General features: G+C 36.9%; 1 protein-coding gene across 9 annotated transcripts in view; it reads left to right on the plus strand.

Annotated features, from left to right (window-relative positions):
- Positions 1 to 19,193, plus strand: part of LOC138751657 (triple functional domain protein) — a 470,729-nt gene that overhangs the window by 373,141 nt on the left and 78,395 nt on the right. For 8 of the 9 annotated variants that reach the window (XM_069914229.1, XM_069914228.1, XM_069914227.1 and 5 more), the window contains 7 exons: positions 3,527 to 3,822; positions 7,083 to 7,253; positions 8,538 to 8,633; positions 9,646 to 9,800; positions 10,527 to 10,593; positions 11,507 to 11,610; positions 18,889 to 18,958. In XM_069914229.1, the coding sequence (XP_069770330.1) occupies positions 3,527 to 3,822; positions 7,083 to 7,253; positions 8,538 to 8,633; positions 9,646 to 9,800; positions 10,527 to 10,593; positions 11,507 to 11,610; positions 18,889 to 18,958 (959 nt within the window). The remainder of the gene's footprint in view (positions 1 to 3,526; positions 3,823 to 7,082; positions 7,254 to 8,537; positions 8,634 to 9,645; positions 9,801 to 10,526; positions 10,594 to 11,506; positions 11,611 to 18,888; positions 18,959 to 19,193) is intronic. The other variant, XM_069914223.1, reaches the window with a different exon arrangement.

The following is a 19,193-nucleotide window of genomic DNA, read 5'->3' on the forward strand; positions in this document are numbered from 1 at the left end:
TGTAATGACAATGAATATCTGTCATTGTATATTGTTTCTTTGGTGTGCAGTTCCCATCTTCAGAGATACCTTCACACAAGACTGTGTAATATACCTTTCAACTCACCATTGCTATTGCTTAACAAAAGAATTAGCCCTTGTTCAATCAAGAACTGAATTTTGTATAATATACTGTCAGATTTCAGATTTATTGTCAGAATGCATACATGGCATCAAATACAACCCTGAGATTATTTTTCTTGCAAGAATTACAACTAATTTGTAGTGCAAAAAGAACTACAACGTAAATGAAAACAAAGAACTAAACTGATAATGAGTGTGAACAAGCTGACTGTGCCTTACAGAGAGAATAAAAAAGAAAATCAATAAAGTGCTCAAGTGAGAGTCCTTAAATTAGTTTGTTGTTGAGGAGTCTGATGGTGAAGGGGTAGCAGCTGTTCCTGAACCTGGTGGTGCGAGTCTTGTGGCACATGTACCTCTTTCTTGATGGAAGCAGCAAGAACAGAGAGTCTGCTGGGTGCTGCTCTCCAACAGCAGCATTCCCTGTGAATGTATTCAATAGTGAGGAAGGTTTTGCCTGTGATGTCCTGGAATGTGTCCACTACCTTTTAGAGGGGTATCTGTGTTCCCATACCAGACCATGATGCAGCTGGTCAGCACACTTTCCACCACTCCTCTGCAGAAATTTGCGAGGGTTTCTGGTGTCATACCAAACCTCCATAAACTCCTGTGGAAGTAGAAACGCGATGTGCTTTTTTCACGATGCCACACTGTCATAATTTCTACTGAACAATTTGACTGGCACTAAGTCTCATTCCCTTAGAAATTGTAAAATTGCAGCATTTTTAAAATTATAAATTTATAATCATAGCATTTAATGTTTTGATACATCATCTTTCCCAATCTTGTAGTTGAGTGTCAGTCTTTACTTTGCATGCTGGACTGAATTAACTTATTCAAAATTACAACCTTTTTCTTTTCAGATACACTGTTTGAGATAATTCCTAAGTTCTGATTGGTACCCCTACTATATTGCATGCCGCACTTCTTATATGAAGACCATAAAGTTCAAAGTCACATCTAAATAGAGTAACTTCTAAATCCTGAGCCCTGCCAAATCTTATTCTGGTCAGCTGACTTTTTTCATTTTTTTTCTTCAATCTTTTCCCATCTTCATTTCCATTTAATCATAAGTAGTTGTTGTGACTTGCTAATTGACTGGGATCCAGCATTTCCCTTATTCAATGTACTGGCTTTGTTATTTCTCACCCAAAAAACTGATCACTTGAAGGATGTGCAGCAATAATCCTGATATAAATCTCTCTGCCTTTTAATGACTGCTTTTCAATGCAGTTGCAGCCCTAGCAAGAGCAAGGTAGCCCAAATCATTTGCACTTGGGGCTTTCCTGATTTTCAGAAACGCAGGCAGACATGTCTCGAATGTTTAATCTTGTTTACAAACTGAACAATTTGGATGCTTCCACACTTTGCATGCTGGTGGTGAATGTCTAATGAAAGTGGAAATGTACACTGAGTTCAGATGTGATGAATAAACAATGACTGTTACTTGTTGTGTTCAAAAACAGTAAAAGTTATGGTTAACGTTAGGTGTTCTGGTGTTCTTCATTTTTATGAAGTACCCCTTTGAGATTATGTGTGATCAGTGTTCAAGATATTAAAATTTTCAACAAATGTGTACTTTGTATGAACCATGACTTCATCAAATTAAGACTTAAGGACCGAACAACCAGATGTGGAAGGGAGGCAACGCTCCTGGCTGGGGAACTTGTTTTTCCCACCCGCCTTTCACTTAAACAGACCCAGCTGTACGTTGTCACTGAATCCCCTGATGTTATGATTCAGCCACAGAAAATCAGGCACTAATATACAAATCTAGTAGACGTCTTTACTGTCGTTATAAATCAATTCTGAGATTAGGGAACAAATAAGTTCCTGGCCCATATCAACTGCCCAAGTAACTTGCAAAGGAATGCTGCATAACTGCTTATAAGTAATTTAGTTTTGAACAATGGCAATGTGAGTGAACATTTTAAGCAAGCAATAAGAAAGGAACTTGTAAATAAAATAATTTATAAATGTTTAAATTTGGATTCTAAGCAAATATTTAGCACTTTTAATCTTCAGGATTAGCATTAAACAAGAGGTTTTTTTAATGCAGTGGGAGTAGATATATCTAACAAATAAAATGTACTTCTGTGACTAGATTGTTAAGTTTCCTTGTAAATTTGTGCATCTGATCCTTCTTATTTCATAAAAATGATCAAGTAGCCAAATATATTACAAAATTGAATGCATTTCTTTTCTGTGCACAATGAAAGATGATGACAATCTAGGTGTTTAAACTTACAATGGGCAATGGGATAATGACTGAATTCTCTCAGTAGATAAGGAATATCTTGAAAAATTAGATGAAAGCTAAACTACAAATCTGTGTAAGTCAATATACCATATGTCTGGGGTGAAAGGAACAGATAGCATTTTAACCTTTCCCATACTCAAATGTTTATTTTTCTGTAAGATTTATTTTACAGCTTTGAACTTTTTAATGAATTTAGGATCGAAGCTTCCATGGGTCCGAGCTTAGGTAGACATCTTGGTTGGTACAACAAATTGGGCTAAAATACCTGCTTCCATGCTTTAAAACTCAATTATCCATTCCAGCAGTGCAACTCAATTTATTTTAACTTATCTCTCACCCAATCAATACTTAAGCCTCAAATTATTTTTAAACGGCTTCAGTTATTCTTGTTAATAGTAAAAAGGTTAAATATATTAAATAATTTAATATACTTAAAAATCTGATCACAGATTGTAGTGACATACTGAACAGGAAAATAAGGTGATATCAACTCGGCAGCAATGTAAAGTCAATGTTACCCACTTGAGGAAATACTGAAGAGCTGTCTAATTTTTGAGCTAAAAAAATAAGATGCAGGATGCAAAAGCAACCTTGGATGTTACATTTTGTTGTTTATTGTTAAGAGTGTCTCAATTATACAATGCCTGATTGTATTAAAAAAAAACTGTATCAGATTGAGAATAAATGTGTGCAATTAATCATATTGCACAGCACTACCACAGTGCTGAGTACAACAGTCATGAATGCCCATAAAACTCAAGTGGATTCCTCCCAGTACTGACGAAATACCACCAATATTGTCAGTGCAAAAACACGATGAATGAAATGGCCACCACCTATTTTTGTTTATTATTTTGTATATTATTCTACCATTGTAATGAAATTATTAAATGTGAATGCCACCAAAGTGATTAACTCTTAGCTTCTATGTCAATAGCAACTTCAGTAGATATGCGTAATAAAAAATATTTTCATTAATGCACAACTAATTATATTGTTCAAATATTAATGACACCTAATAAATTGATTCCACATCTTTTTGACCCCATTATTTCCACAATAGTGCTGAATGTAAACCTGATTTTCCCCAGAGGAAATATTCCTCCAACTGGTGGATCTTTACCATTTTGTGGTTTTCTTCCACAGATTCACTATCAGTGTCCAGCAATGATGCAAGTCCTCCTGCTTCAGTGACCTCACTTCAGCCTCACTCTGTAAGTACAACACAAAGTTCACCAGGACCAAAACGGCCAGGAAACACTCTGAGGAAGTGGCTCACCAGCCCTGTGAGGCGTCTCAGCAGTGGAAAAGCAGATGGCCACGTGAAGAAACTGGCTCACAAACACAAAAAGAGCAGAGATGTCCGCAAAAGTGCTGATACTGGCACTCAAAAGGACTCCGATGAGAATGCAGCTACACCCCAAGAAGAAACTATGGACGAAGTGAGTAACAGTTATGAAGCATGGTAGAATTTTAAGAGTTTAAAAGGAAAGAAAAAACATGCAGGAATATATGTACCAAGAACTTTTTTGGGATTACTCCTTTGGTCTGTGAACATTTAAAAATTCTCAGTTCCAACCTCCTTAGGTCAAAATCTCTTCCTAATATTCTCATTCCCTCAATTTGTAAAAACATAAGAATGAAAAAATGAGCTGAAGTGGGTTATTTTCCCCCTCAAACCTGCCCTCCCAGCCTCATAACTGACCATCTACTTCAATGTAGTTTAATATTCTCTATTTTCCTTGATTCCTTTAATATCCAGAAATCAATTGATCCGTCTTGAGCACAGTCAGTGCCTGAGCCTTCATCGCCCCTTGGAGTAGAGAATGTCAAAGATTTACCACCCTTTGAATTAACATTTGTCCTCATTTCAGTCCTAAAAGGCCTGCTCCTTACTTTGAGGGTATGCCCCACTAATTCTAGATTCCTCAGAAAAGGGAAATGTACTGCCCTCATCTGCCTTGTTCAATTCTCGAAAGAATCTTGTACATTTCAGTGAGGTTAACTCTCATTCTTCCAATTATTCTTCAAAATAAAGACCTAGCTTTCTCTGCCTATCTTCGTGATTGACCTGCCATCCTAGGAGTTAATCTGGTGAATCCTTGCCTTATTCCCTTAATGGCAAGTATATATTTTTTAGTTCAGGAGTTTGAAATTGTACGCAGATCTTCATGTGTGGCCTCACTGAAGCCATGTTTAATTGTAGAAAGGCTTTTTGCCAAAATCAATATTTTCTCAACGCTTCTCAATCTCGTGCTACTTAAAATGAAATGTTCATTATATCTATTTTTTAAAGTGGTGAATAACCTCATATGTTTCCACATTCCAGGGCAACTACCATGTTGTAACCCACTTTAATAGGTCACCTATATTCTCTTGAAGCATCTTTGCACCTTCATCAATATTCACGAACCTTTATGTCAATCAGCAAATTTGGAATTATTACATTTGGTCCCCTCAGTTGAATTGTCATTATGGATTGTGAATAATTGGAGCCCCAGTACTCACAGCTCACCAACCTACAAAATATCTGTTTTCTCTTTATTTTCTATTGTCCAACTTTCAATCCATGCTAATGTATTGGCCCCAGTTCCAAATTTATAAGTTTACTTTTGTGTGGAATCTTAACAAAGCCCTTTTAAAATCTAATTATTAGCTCCACCCCACACTCCAACAGATCAGGTAAACATAATTTATTTTTCTAAATCCGTTTTGCTTCTGTTCATTTGTATTGTTTTTGAGCGTCTTGATATCCCATCCTTTATCCTGGTTTGACCACCATTGTTAGCCTAACCACCAGAAGTTCCCTGTTTTCAGCATCTGTCCTTTTTTAAAAAAAAATAGTAAGGACACTTTTGCTACTCAGCAATCTCCAGGAACCAATCCTGAATTGATAGAATTTTGATAGACGATAATCAGCACATCCACCGTCCCTATTGCCACTTCATTCAGAATTCTCCAGTCAGGATCCTTGGGATTTATCAGGTTTCAAGCTCATTAATGTCTCCAAAAGTATTTTTTAACTAATACTGATTTCTTTTCTTTCCTCGTTTGCTCTGGACCCTGGGTTCTCCAGTATTTCTGGGAAGTTTTCTGTGGCTTCGTCCATGAAGAGAGAGACAAAGTATTTGTTAAATTCCTCTGCCATTTTGTTTTCCCATTTAAATTCTCCAGTCTCTGTGTGTAAGGGAGCTACATTGATCCTTGCTGTCCTTTCCCTTTTCCCTATCTCGAGATGTTCCTGCTCTGTTTTGGATGTTTCTTGCTAGTTTACTCCTATCTTCTGTTTTCCTCATCTTGAGCAGCATTTGCTGGATTCTAAAATGCTCCCAATATTTGTCTTACTGATTCTTCTGGCAATTTTACTTTTAATTTCTCTTTTTCCTAATTTAACACTTCAATCCACTACACAGCCTGGTTTGGATGTGACTGTCAATCCCAAAATCCATGTCATTTATCAATACAGAAATAATTGTTCCCTGAATGGAACAAGACCTCACAAGTCACTTTCTGTCTCGGGCCACTTTCCTAGAAGAGTCAAGAGGATGACTTCAATTTCTTGTGCTCAATGTCAGCCACTACTTTCTTGTGAGGTACTTCATTAAATGTTCTCTACATAATAACACCAATAAAAAAAATCTAGCTACTACTTTTAAAAAGCTGTTTTAAGAAAAAAAATCAGCAAGGTAATAATTAGGTTGACAAATTCATTCTGGATTTGTTGTTATGGGCTGTAGTAATAGCCCAGCTGTTGGTGTTGGCTTGTAATTCCTTCAGTTCCAGGTATCACCTTTCTTAACTAGCGGAATGATGTGCACATTTTTTCATCATTAAAGCCGCGTGTAAAAAATTATAGTTAGAGCCACAGCAATGTAAAAAACTTGTAAAATCGAGTGAACCATCTCGTCCTGAGGATTGTTGCTCTCTGGTGCCATCATTTTTATTTTCATTGCAGGTATTTTTATCTATTGATTTTGTTAAGTCCTTTACAAATTAGTATTAGTTTTTTCAAGATAACCATGAATTTATCCTTTTCCTCAAGTGAAAACTAATCATTCCACATGCCTGCCTTTTCATTCCCCAATCTTTCAAAACTTTATCTACCATTTTGATCTGACTTCCATAACCTTTTGAAGTAGAGAATTCTAGAGATTCTCTAACCTGTGTAAAAGTAAATTCTGACACACATCCATTCTAAGGTATGGTGGATGTATTTTTGCCCTAAAACATCGCATTCAGAGATGGAGGAGACAAAAGATAGCTAACAAGATCTAGATTATTTTCAGAAGATAAAATAGGTATAAGAATTTATCAGTTTTAAAATGCAGCAGAATCCAGCAATGGTGTAGATATTACATGATTCCACAGCAAGAACTAATAAAAAAGACAGTTTTCTCCAATAAAATTGGAAAATGTTTGTGATTACACAATGAGAACATATGTAGGCGCTTGCAGCATTAATTGCCAGCAATTCATCCGAAGCATGCACTCCACGTGTTCTGCTTTGCTTTTGAAATGAGGTCCTATTGGCCAATGGAACTGAATTTCAGAAGTGGGATACAACACACCATTGCTGTTGTATTGTACACTTACCATGACCCATTCAAGGATGAATCTCTACCTGCTTTGATTAATTATTACATAACCAGGGTTGCTTTGATGAATCTGCTTTATTGGTTTTGACTTTTTTTTCCCCCCACAGAGGGGACGGAATGAAGGACTCAGCAGTGGCACACTGTCAAAATCGTCATCTTCAGGAATGCAGAGCTGTGGAGAAGAAGAAGGTGAAGAGGGACCAGATGCTGTACCTCTTCCCCCTCCTATGGCAATTCAGCAACACAGTCTTCTCCAGCCTGATTCCCAGGATGACAAGGTAAAGCATCACATTCTCCAAATTCGGCCAACAAAAGGCTAACTAATATTTCTGAATTAGATTTGCTGGGCAGTCCTTTCAAAAATCAAGGATTCAAATTTAACTATTTGATTTTAAAGATTTTCCAATTCCTCACAAAATTTAAAGTGAGGAAAATTAAATCTTTGTACTGATTTTTAACCACATAAGCAAAGGAAATGGAAAGTACATTTGAATTTAATTTTTTATCTGGAAAAATATATAGCAGAACTCTGATGACATCTCAAACTTCCCATTAGTGATATTACTGTCAGCTTATTCACAATACACTGCCTACTTAAGTAGTAAAGATTCAGCATTGAGACAGTACTTGTACAATGAAGCAGGATATTATTTTCATTATGTGTAAAATTGAAATTAGCAGATTGTTAGAACTCTGAAGTTTGTAGTAATTGAATATTTTTTTAATTTGTGGTAGCATATCGTTTGAAGTCTGTCATTATGTGAAAAGATAACTTGTATGCTGTAACTAATTGGTTTATTTTCTCTTTTTTAACTGTATTCTTCTTGCAGCATTATGTTGATTTATGTTCTGTCTCTGTATTTTCTCAGTTCCCTTATCTTTCCATTTAAGTTATTGTGCTTCCTCTATCTTGTCCTTTCTGTTGAATTACTTTTCTTGTTCCTAATCCACTTTGACTAAATTTTGTGTGAAGCTTGCTATTTGCAAGGTTCAACATAATCATATCAATCTTTTTTTAATTAAAAAAAGAACAAATGTTGAAAGTTGTTTATTGTGCTTGACAAACCTCCTGTTTCACAAGTCATTTATTATAAGTTGTCATGTGGAAATTCAGTTTGTTGTGCACTTAATGGTACATGAAGCACGTAAAAACCATGCACTTATATTTTACTCTGATTGGCTAAGTGTCCCTTCCCAGAAATCCTTACTGTTGGTTCCCACCAATATTCTGCCAGCTGCATGCAATTTTGTGCAACTATACATAAGTTGACGACAGATTGCTTTTGAGGCCAGAGATCTCCTAAATTCCTGCAGTCCTGGTCTGGAAACAAATCCATACATCCGAATATACTTTGAGGATGCTGCAGAAATGGTGAGCCTTGTCCCCTTTAAAAAAGTAAAACTCAACAATTGTTTTATAGAAATGCCTGGATATCCTGCATTGATAATTAATTGCAATATTTTAGTCATGTTTCTTTTTCTTTTTTTCTTTAGCTATCAAAGCAGGTGTCCCAAAAGAGAAATTTATTCCTTCAATGAACTTTCTCCATCTTCTTTCTCAGACATCCTCGCGTTTATCAGTACGTCCCACTAGTTCAGAGACACCCAGTGCAGCAGAGCTTGTTAGTGCTATTGAAGAACTTGTGAAAAGTAAAATGGTAAGCTTGATACCAATTTACTGTCACAGATTAAAATAATTAATTTAAATTTTCCCTGATATTTTGACTATGAAGGATTGGTCCAACAGTGTAGATGTCATTCTTGTAAGAATGTGTATTCAACAATTTATATTTTATTTCTTAATATAGAAATGCCCAAAACACTCAGGGGAAAAAATTGGGACCTCCTCTGCCTCCAGGCACATGTTCTCTTCCCCCCACCCCGTTTGTCCCTAAGCAGTTCTACCCTCACTCTTGTCATTCTTTTGTTCTTCTCGTATGTATAGAACACCTTAGGATTTTCTTTTATCCTTCCTGCCAAGGTTTTCTTATGCCCTCTTCTAGCTCTCCTTCTTTTATTTCCTCCCTGGTTCCCATATAATTGTCCGGATCCCTTCCTGACTGGGAAATAGAGCATGCTTCAGTGATAAGCACCTAATGCAGTGCCTAATTGAGCATAGCCAGATGCATGTGGACTGCACTGTGGTGCTCAAATAAGATGCTTTCATCCTGACTATATCATTATTCATGCATTTCCCATGGAAATTAAGTTTATGAGTATTTTGATTGGGATTGTCTACTACTTCAGTTTCTTCCGGATAACAAGAATTAGAGTTCAATACATCTTTACTTGTAAGGAATGACTAATATGAATTTAGTTGGTTAGGGATGGATTAGAGTTCAGGCATTAATTGAAAAGGTTACCAACACAATTTCACTAACAGTGTCCAATGATTCATAGTTGCATGTTAGAATTCCCTTAATATTAGTACCACAGCACAACCTTCATCACACATTTAAGAAGGCATACCAGTATCTTCTCAAGGGCAATTAGACAAGCGCAGTCGATTCATTATTTGTTTGAACTATCCACATTTAAAACAATTATATGTTAGAAATGTAATGTAAATTAAGTGATAACAATCTAACAGACTTTTGGAATTCAGTTTTTTAATATTACAATTACTAACGATATTCAATTCTTTATTACAAATTCAATAAAAATACACAGGCACTGGAAGATCGCCCAACATCCCTCTCTGTTGATCAGGCAGATAGCAGTAGTCCATCCTTCAACCCATCTGACAACTCTTTGCTGTGTACTTCCTCCTCCTCTCCCATTGATGAAATGGAAGAAAGAAAATCTAGCTCCTTGAAAAGGCGCCAGTAAGTAATGTGTCCATAATTGCAAAGAATTTTGCACTTACTTTGAATTAGGAAGTATGTTAAACCCTAATTCCTGAAAACAGGATTTTTCATTTCTTGGTATGTTTAATTGTAGGCAAGATTTGAAATATTACATAGCTCTCATTCTGACTGGCCTCTAGTGTTGAACTATTTATGTTCAGCAAGGGAGCAACAACTTCTTACAGTTTCCTCTTTATAATATTGGCAACTGAGCCAGTTAGGTATGATGCAGGTTCAGTGTCTCCATTCATTTCAATGGGGGCAAATAACCTGAAGATAAGTTTCAGGTAATTTAAAAGTTTCAAATTAATTAAGATAATTTAAATGTATTTACTTGTCTTAAGTATTGTTAATGTTTGGTTTTTCTAATTATTTTAAATGTGATTGTATTTTAAGTTTTTATTGTTTTTGAATCCCTCTATGTCTTGATGTATGGTTAGCTTAATAAACTGTCAAAGTAATTTGGACAGTAGTGCATGCTATTTTTGTCACTGGTCAGGCTTAAGGGACTGAATTGCAATTCAGTGGAGTAGGTCGCAGAGAGTCATTACTCCTCAATGCCAGCTGTCTGTCCCATGGGCCACATCCAGTCCACAGGACATCAGTTGTACACTTCAGATCAGTTTACATGGTTGAAATAAGATGCTCTTTATAAAAAAAATGTTTTTGATCATATCACTTGATAATACTGTTCTTTTCTTGTAGCTATGTTTTACAGGAATTGGTTGAAACGGAGCGTGATTATGTGAGGGACTTGGGATGTGTAGTAGAGGTGGGTTTGCATATAATTTATGTTTCCATTATTATGCATTTACTCTGTGTGAACTGAAACAACTATATTTTGAAAGCACGGATGCCATTATTTTATTTTTAATTTGAAATTCCATTGAGCAAGATAAATGCCAATTTAATCCTAAATATATCCTTGAAAATTAAATTGTCTTCCATCTGCTTTGCAAATGTTGTGCCATAACTACATTTGGTTCAAGCATATTTCTTACTTCATACTGAAACTCAAATGTCTGTTTGTGATGGTGGGACCAGATGCTGTATTTCAACCAATGTTATAAGTTGCAACTCCTTTCACTTCAAAGACAACATATGTGTGTTTTATCCTCTCAGCACTGCATAAAGGATGTTGGAAATGTATTACCAGCATGTGTGTGATAGCAACTATCATCAAATTGAATTATTTTTATTTATTTTTCTGGGATATGGGCATCTCTGGCGGGAGCAGCATTAATTCCTCATCCTTGAATGCAGCCAAGGGTGTGGCGATGGGCCATCACTACACTGTCCCAAAATTTAGCATCCCAGTGTATGTTTGTATCATGGATGTGATAAAATTAGAAGCTTGCTAGTCCTAGTAAAACTTGAATTGGACATTGGTGTGCAGGTTATTAAAGGGTAAGTGCCTATTACTGAGAAAGCACTGTTACTGACACTTTTCACCATTGGTGAGACAAGTGGGACCATCTTAACTAGGCATCTTAATCAATGTAGTCATAATGGTCCAAAAGGCCCTTTTCCATACTGTGAAATTCTAAATTCTGACTTTACTAATGATTGAGAGCTGGTATCGCAGATTTAGAGGTAATTATACCTGCTGCACAGAGTGGCAATTAAATTTACATGTTTATAATTTGAGAGGAATAAACAAAAAAAAAATGTGCTTCTCGCTTCAGGGTTACATAACATTGATGAAAGAAGATGGTGTTCCCGATGACATGAAAGGGAAAGACAAGATTGTATTTGGTAACATACATCAGATCTACGACTGGCACCGAGAGTATGTAAAATTATTTACCTGCCTTTCCTTCAGCTTGGCAAAGTTATGAGGTTAAACTGTTGGGAAAACTATTATATTTGCACCAATAATCTGCATCATTTCCTGGTCAGGTTGAACTAGCCAGTTTGTATGTGCATTATTATTCCTATTCAGATATAATATTACCGGTTTCTGTGGACAGAGATATGAGATTTCATTGTTTACTGGAGCTTCATATATTTGTGATTCTTCCCCAAGCAATGGAAAGCCAATGTACATTGGGAAGTTTTAAAAACTTTTCTGTCATTTCATGCTACTTTCCAAACCATGAAACTTTTTGCATGATTGAAGGCATTTGAATGCAGACAAATTGGGATCCAGAAATCAGTTGATCTGACTGATTTTCTCTCCAGTGATTAGTTGGCAAGCCAACTAAAGGACAATATTAAGGTATCTGCATGGAAGTGTGAATGTTCATTACATTGGATAACTGCATCAAGGCAGATGATGTCAGCAAATCTTACATTGCAAACCACACAATCATTCTTCAGGATACTGAGTGAACAAGGACGTGCTTCACTTCTAACTGAACATCATGTATCTTCACATGTGAAAGTTGCCCATAACAGTACCCTGAAGTGACCTTCGGTGTTTTGTGGGAGTAATCTAATCCAAAACTTATTGTATTCCCTCAGTTTCTCCCTTAATTTCTGAATCTTGCTACGCAAGTGATTTTTTGGGGTTTTTTTCCCCAGTTTTATCTCTCAATTTTCTGTAGTCAATAATGTAATTCCATGTTAATAAATTTCTTGTAAACACTTTTTTTCACTCTCCTTTGTGACTGCTTCAAGTTGATGGCTCTTATATTTGATTCCACAGTCAGAACAGTTTTTAATCAATAATCAGAAAAACAGTTAATAGACACTTGGTTTTTCAAGATTTCTCTATTGCCATATACAAAATACACAACATTGATTAACTTTTGTTTGTCACCAGCCCAGTGCCCCCACCAACAAGCGAAAGAGAAGCAAAAGAGAGTCCTTTCAAAGACACTGAGGATTTGCTTCCTGCAGCCACGCAGCCTCCTGTCCATTGCAGCAGTGAACCCAAGCTCCTAGTTCCAAACCTTTGATATGATCAGGAAGTTGCTAACAACCAAGGCCCTTTGGGAATACTGTTTGCCATCGGCACTCTCACGAATCCCAATTCTAATACCTGGTTCTCACGAGCTGCATGCAGTCTGATGTGCGTCCTTTGAGCTCTGAGCCTTTGCTGGTACGCTCCTTTGGTCACCTTCCCTGTTGTCTTTCCAGACTTCTCCATGATAGAAGGAGTGTTTTCCCTCTCCAGAATCCTGCCCACAGCCTTTGTGATCTGCTGCAAGCATGGGTGCTGCCATCTTAGAAATGAACCAGATTAGAAAGCAGTGGATGTCATCCATAAGGATTTTCAGGAGGCATTTGACCAAGCCCCATACAAAAGACTGGTTAATAAAATTGATCTACATTGATTCCAAGGGTCATTGCCAAAATGGATAAGAAATTGGCATACGGAAGACAGGTCATTCTAATAAATGGCTGTTTTTCAGACTCAGAGTATGGTGTCAAAGGAACAAAGTAAAATCTTTTGATTTAAATTACTTGAGTCCAAATGTCCAGGGTAGAAATTTAGAATATATGGTTAACACAAAATTGAGGTGTGGTCAGCGTGTAGGATGACGGTACTAGGCAGGCTATGTGGTGACATAACATGTAGGATTGGGAAGATGAGCAATTGCTGCAATTTCCTACAGGAAAATGTGAAATGATACATTTGGGCAGAAAGAACGAGGAAGGGCAAAGTGCAGCAAATGGTTTGAAAGGTTGTTCAGAAAGAGAGGTATAGGTGTAGAATAAAGGTGCATAAAGCTTTGAAATTGGCAGGTCGTGTTGAAGGAAATACAAATCAAGAATATGGAATACTGGGCTTCATAAGTACCAAAGTCATTGAGTAGCAAAATAGAAATGATTTTTTTTAAAATAAAGCACAGGTTACTGGTTAGGACACACTAAAGTATTATATCAGTTCTAGACGTCTAAGGATGAGAAGATCTGATGGAGGGTGCAGGAAAGATTTATTTAAATGATTGCGGAGGTGAAGAGTTTCATTTACATCTGCGGCAGGTGAGATTCTTCTTGGATCAAAGAAGGCTCAGAGGAAATTTGACAGAGGTGTGAAAGATGCCAATTGATTTAGACAGGATAAAAAGAGAAAATCTGTTCGCATAAACAACTGGTTTAAGAACTGGGCAGACATTTAAAGTAATGGACAAAAAGTACACGAGGGACGTAAGAAAAATAATTGTAGTCAGAGTTAGTGTGATCTGATACTTGCTACCTGTAAAGGTGGATAGAAACAGAATTTTTTTTTAAATGGAAATCAAAATACACTTTAGAGAAAAAAAATTGGCAGGTTACAGAGAAAGTAAAGGTGAATAGAACAGATGGGATCAATCTGCAAAAAGCTGATGAAGATTTTGTCAACAAAATCACCACTTCCTTTCTAGCTAACAAATGTTTGGGTTATCCTTTGACATATTGGGGATATTGGTATTTTAAAACCTATTGATGGCCATGCCTTAAACCAGCTAACTTTTGTGATTTGGAATTTTCTCCTGAACCATTCTTTTCCTCTACAGCTCTCTTCTCTGAAGTTAAGTTCTTTCACCAAATGTTTGATCATCTAACCCAAGCAGGACAGACATTTAATAAATTAAGATCACCTACATTTTTAGTTGCTTTTGTTGCATCCCCAAGCAACTTACAAACAGCGAAGTACTTTGGAATTGTAGTTGCACATGTAAAATTGAAAATGCCATAGTTCTTGTTTCCTGTGGGTTGAAACCAAATTTTCTCTGAGTTAATTCAGGGAATTAACGGAATGTTCTGCTACTTTGTAGTTTCACTTTTAAAGCATGTGTTTTATATAAAATTTCAATATGGCACAGCCGCCTGTTTTATTTGGTTCTTGGAAAAGCTTGCTTAACCAAACAATAATTAAAATCCAAAGAAATGATTAGCCACAAACAGGACAATATTCAGCTTAGATTTTTTTAAAATAATTTGTGTTCATCATGCTGCTTAATAACTATGTCTACACTTAAATTGGGAACTTTTTTTAAGTTTTAAAGGATTGTTTTGCATGTCTCAAGTTAATAAGTATCTCAACTTATGCCCTTTATTAATTTTATGCAGTCACCAAATTAACATTGTTACAAAGGTCTGGAAGTGATGAGCAAACAGAAGTAAATTAGCTGCCTTTCAGTTTTTAGTGTACGCAGCAGACACCAGGACTCGTGAGTTCTGATGAAGTCACAGTTGTTTTTAACCATAAATTGGAGCTAACACATTATGCCAGTGCAATTATTTTAAATAGACTTGCAGCTATTACTCAGTGTGTGAAAGACAGTTTATTGAGCATTCATGAGGTACTGTTTCAGTCTGTTAACAGCTGTTGGAAAATGTCATAGTTAGAACATCCAGTGATTCGTAATTGGCATTTCAGTATCAAAGTGCATTAATAGGCTTATGTTAAGTTTAACAACATGAGCTTTTACGTGCAAGTCTGTCCTGTTAGACAAGATGTTCATTACTCTTTGGTGATGGGATCACTTGGACATGACTTGCATTTTAATATGCCCAATATTAAAACAGCATCCACCATAATAGCCCAAATTGTATCTTGAATTTCATTTATCTGAGTATTCAAAGGTGCTTTCTTTCATTGAACGATATTACAAAAAAATTAACAAACACAGATCATAGATCATACCTGGTCTGATTGAAACCTCAACTCCACATTTCTTCTGTCTGTGCTCACCTTTCATTTTCCTGCTTATCAAATATCGCCCTGCCCCAAACATGTATTCATAGATTCTACATCCACTACCTTTTGATGAAGGTGACAGTGATAATTTAACAATGATCACAAATTATCTTGGACTGTTATAAATCTCTGATCTGCCATGTCATTTAGCATCACTTTTTAAAAAAAATATACAATATTAAGAGAAATCCAGCACATGTTGATATGGAATGTGCCTTGAGCATCTGGGAGGGGCCTATAATCCTTCCAGTGTCAGGGGTGGCAATGATGTAAATAGAAAATGGAAGTAACAATGTAGATTGATGGAAATGTATGGATAGGAAGGTTGGGAAGATTCTTTGAATGGCTTTCTTTTTCTTGCAAATAAAGTCTATTTTTGGTTTAAAAAAAACCTCGACTCTTGTTAATTCATCTCCTCTACTTTAAAAATTGTTGAAAAGCATGGACAGAGTAGATGTAGAAAGGTTGTTTCCCATGGTGGGAAAGTCTAGGACAAGGGGGCACAACTTACACTGGAAGGATTATAGGCCCCTTCCAGATGCTTAAGACACATTTCACATCAACATGTGTTAGATTTCTCTTACTATTGTATTTTTTAAAAAGAACAGCAATGCTAAATGGCTCATTTTAACCAAATAATGTTTTAACATATATTGTTTGCTAATTAAAGAATTGAAGATGTAAAGCTTTTTTTTAACAATCATTTGACCACAAGTCATAATGTTAAATCTAAAATATTTGTGTTCTAAGTGTCTTTATATGCTGATTAACATTTACTTCTGATCCAAATTTTATTTAAATACTGGTGCTTAATCTTTTATCCAAAATCCTTGGGACCAAACACTTTTCAGAATTTGGAATGTTTTGCATAATGGAATAATATTAAAATGGCAGTACTTTTAAGTAATTGCATGGGGGGGGGTCACGCCAGCTTTCGATGGGGGGGGATAAAGATGACCGCTCTCTCCCCTCTCACTCACCCACCTGAGTTGCACTGCCACTCTCTCCCCACTCACTCACCTGCCTGAACTGCACTGCCGCTCTCTCCCCACTCACTCACCTGCTTGAGCTGCACTGCCGCTCTCTCTCCACTCACTCACCCGCCTGAGCTGCACTGCCGCTCTCTCCCCACCCACTCACCCGCCTGAGCTGTACTGCCACTCTCTCCCCACTCACTCACCCACCTGAGCTGCACTGTTGCTCTCTCCCCACTCACTCACCCACCTGAGCTGCACTGCCGCTCTCTCCCCACTCACTCACTCACCCACCTGAGCTGCACTGCCACTCTCTCCCCACTCACTCACCCGCCTGAGCTGCACTGCCGCTCTCTCCCCACTCACTCACCCACCTGAGCTGCACTGCCGCTCTCTCCCCACTCACTCACCCACCTGAGCTGCACTGCCGCTCTCTCCCCACTCACTCACCCGCCTGAGCTGCACTGCCGCTCTCTCCCCACTCACTCACCCACCTGAGCTGCACTGCAGCTCTCTCCCCAAGCTGCTCTCTCTGTCCAATACCCTTTCAGTGGATTTGGTGAATTTCTGCTGGAGGACAATCCCTGTATTTTGACGTAAAAAAAAAAGACTTCAAACTTAAGCTGGCTCAAACTATGCTAAACACCTGAAAATATATTGTACATGCAGTTAAAAAAAAAGTTTGATTATTCGAGGTTTTCGGTTTTCAGAATTACGGATAAAGGGATAAGCACTTGTAGTTGAAATTTTTTGGGCTGAAAATATTTAATTTTTCGGTTTTTACAGTCATTTAACTATCTGAGGTATTATGCGAGAATGTTGGTTTTACTTTTGTAATTATGTCCCCTATTGAAGCAAAATTTATGAGGTCTTAAGTTACCAAAATAATGCAATATTGCAATTAAAATGCAAAATTTTACATGAAACTTTAGAACCAAACTCGCACACCACTTGCACCACTTTGAATAAAAACAATAATCACCAATACTTCTCTCTCAATTATCTTATAGTTCAGCGAGTATGACTTTGTGTTTGTGGAAACAGTCCCCTATCGTTTAATAAGATCTTGGTTGATCTGCTTATAACATCACTCCTGTATGCCCTTCAATCTATCTCAGCCTTAAAAAGAATCAAAGAATATGCTTCCTTTGAGGAGGGTGTTTTAATGATTTGCAATGTTCACTTCATCTCTGCCTTAAGTGGGCATCCATTATTAAACAGTGTCTCCTAATTCTAAATTCTTAAACAAGTGGAAGCATCTTCTCCAACTCCACCCTGTCAGGACTATACAGGGTTTTAGATGTTTAAGTCACTTTTCTAAACTGCAAAGGACACAAGCTGATCCTGTCCATCCTTTCCTCACAGGTATGTTGCCCATTAGTCTAACAAAACTTATGCAAACTGTTTATAATGCATTAATAACCTTCCTGAAACATGGAGACCAATACTGCATACAATCTCACACAATTCACATGTAAATGAAATGTAATATCCCTTCTAGAGTATTCAATTCCTCTTGCAATTAACAGGAATGTTAGTTTGATATGCATAAGAAAGACATTTTAGCTTTCCTAATTACTTTCTGTAAAAGAGACATAAACCATAATTACATCTGATTTGAAAAGCATCATTTGTAATGTTTATTAAAGTTATACTGAAGCATATGTTTTGCTTGGGAAAATATGTTGGATCATTTTTCAGAAATTTTAAAGCCATGAACTATACCCTCCATGGTTCATTCTGCGGAATACCACTGGTCACAATCTCTAGCCAGAATAACACCCTTCCATCACTGCACAATGTCTTCTCTGAACAAGCCAATTCCAAATCCAAACTATTCATGATGAATCCTATGCATCTTTACCTTGTTCAGCCTACCATGTGAGACCTTGTCCATTTACATATCTGCTACCCTAATCAAAAACCTCTGTCATTTCCTCAAAAAAATCTCAACAATATGGTGCAAAGTTGCTACCTTCACAGATTTGCAAAATGTGACCTTGACCTGCCCTACTGACTGTCTCTAATCTGATCATGCCTTTGTGAATGATATCAATTCTATCCTTGGGTATCCTTTCCAATAGTTTCTCCACCACTATGCAAGGTTTACCGGCTTAAAATTTCCAGGATTATTCCTACTTCTCTTCTTGAACAAAGGAACAACATTGGCTACTCTTCAGTCATCCAGGGCCTTTCCTGTTGCCAGTGAGGATACAAAGATCTTGGGCAAGGCCCTAGCAGACTCTATATTGTCTCTTTGAATAACCCAATGTTTGTTAAACGATAGTAGCAATAAATAAGCGGTTTATCTGCATATTGGAAAAATATGTTTAACCATGTATCTGCTGCTCTCTTAAATTTCGGTGCCATTTATCTCAAAATAGTGGCATGCATCATGTTATGTTGACAAAAAATGTGGTCTATTGCATACTCTTTTTTTATCATTTTTTTTTATTCCTAGCTTCTTTCTTGGTGAGTTGGAGAAGTGCCTTGAGGATCCTGATAAACTAGCTTCCCTCTTTGTCAAACATGTGAGTTACAATTTGCAAAAATATTTCCTCCATCTCAGTGTTTCCCTTCTAATAAAAGTGTAACAATATGGTGCAAAGTTGCTACCTTCACAGAACATTCCAAATTAGAATAGCTTTTTGAATTAGTACAGCATGATGTTCTTATGCCAACGATAAAGCAAGCTATTTTTATAGACAAAGCACAGGTCTAACTTTCACCTTTTGTTTCTTTGCTATCCATGACATGGGACAATTT

Source organism: Narcine bancroftii, chromosome 1 (assembly GCF_036971445.1).
Source record: "Narcine bancroftii isolate sNarBan1 chromosome 1, sNarBan1.hap1, whole genome shotgun sequence".
Taxonomy (NCBI): domain Eukaryota; kingdom Metazoa; phylum Chordata; class Chondrichthyes; order Torpediniformes; family Narcinidae; genus Narcine; species Narcine bancroftii.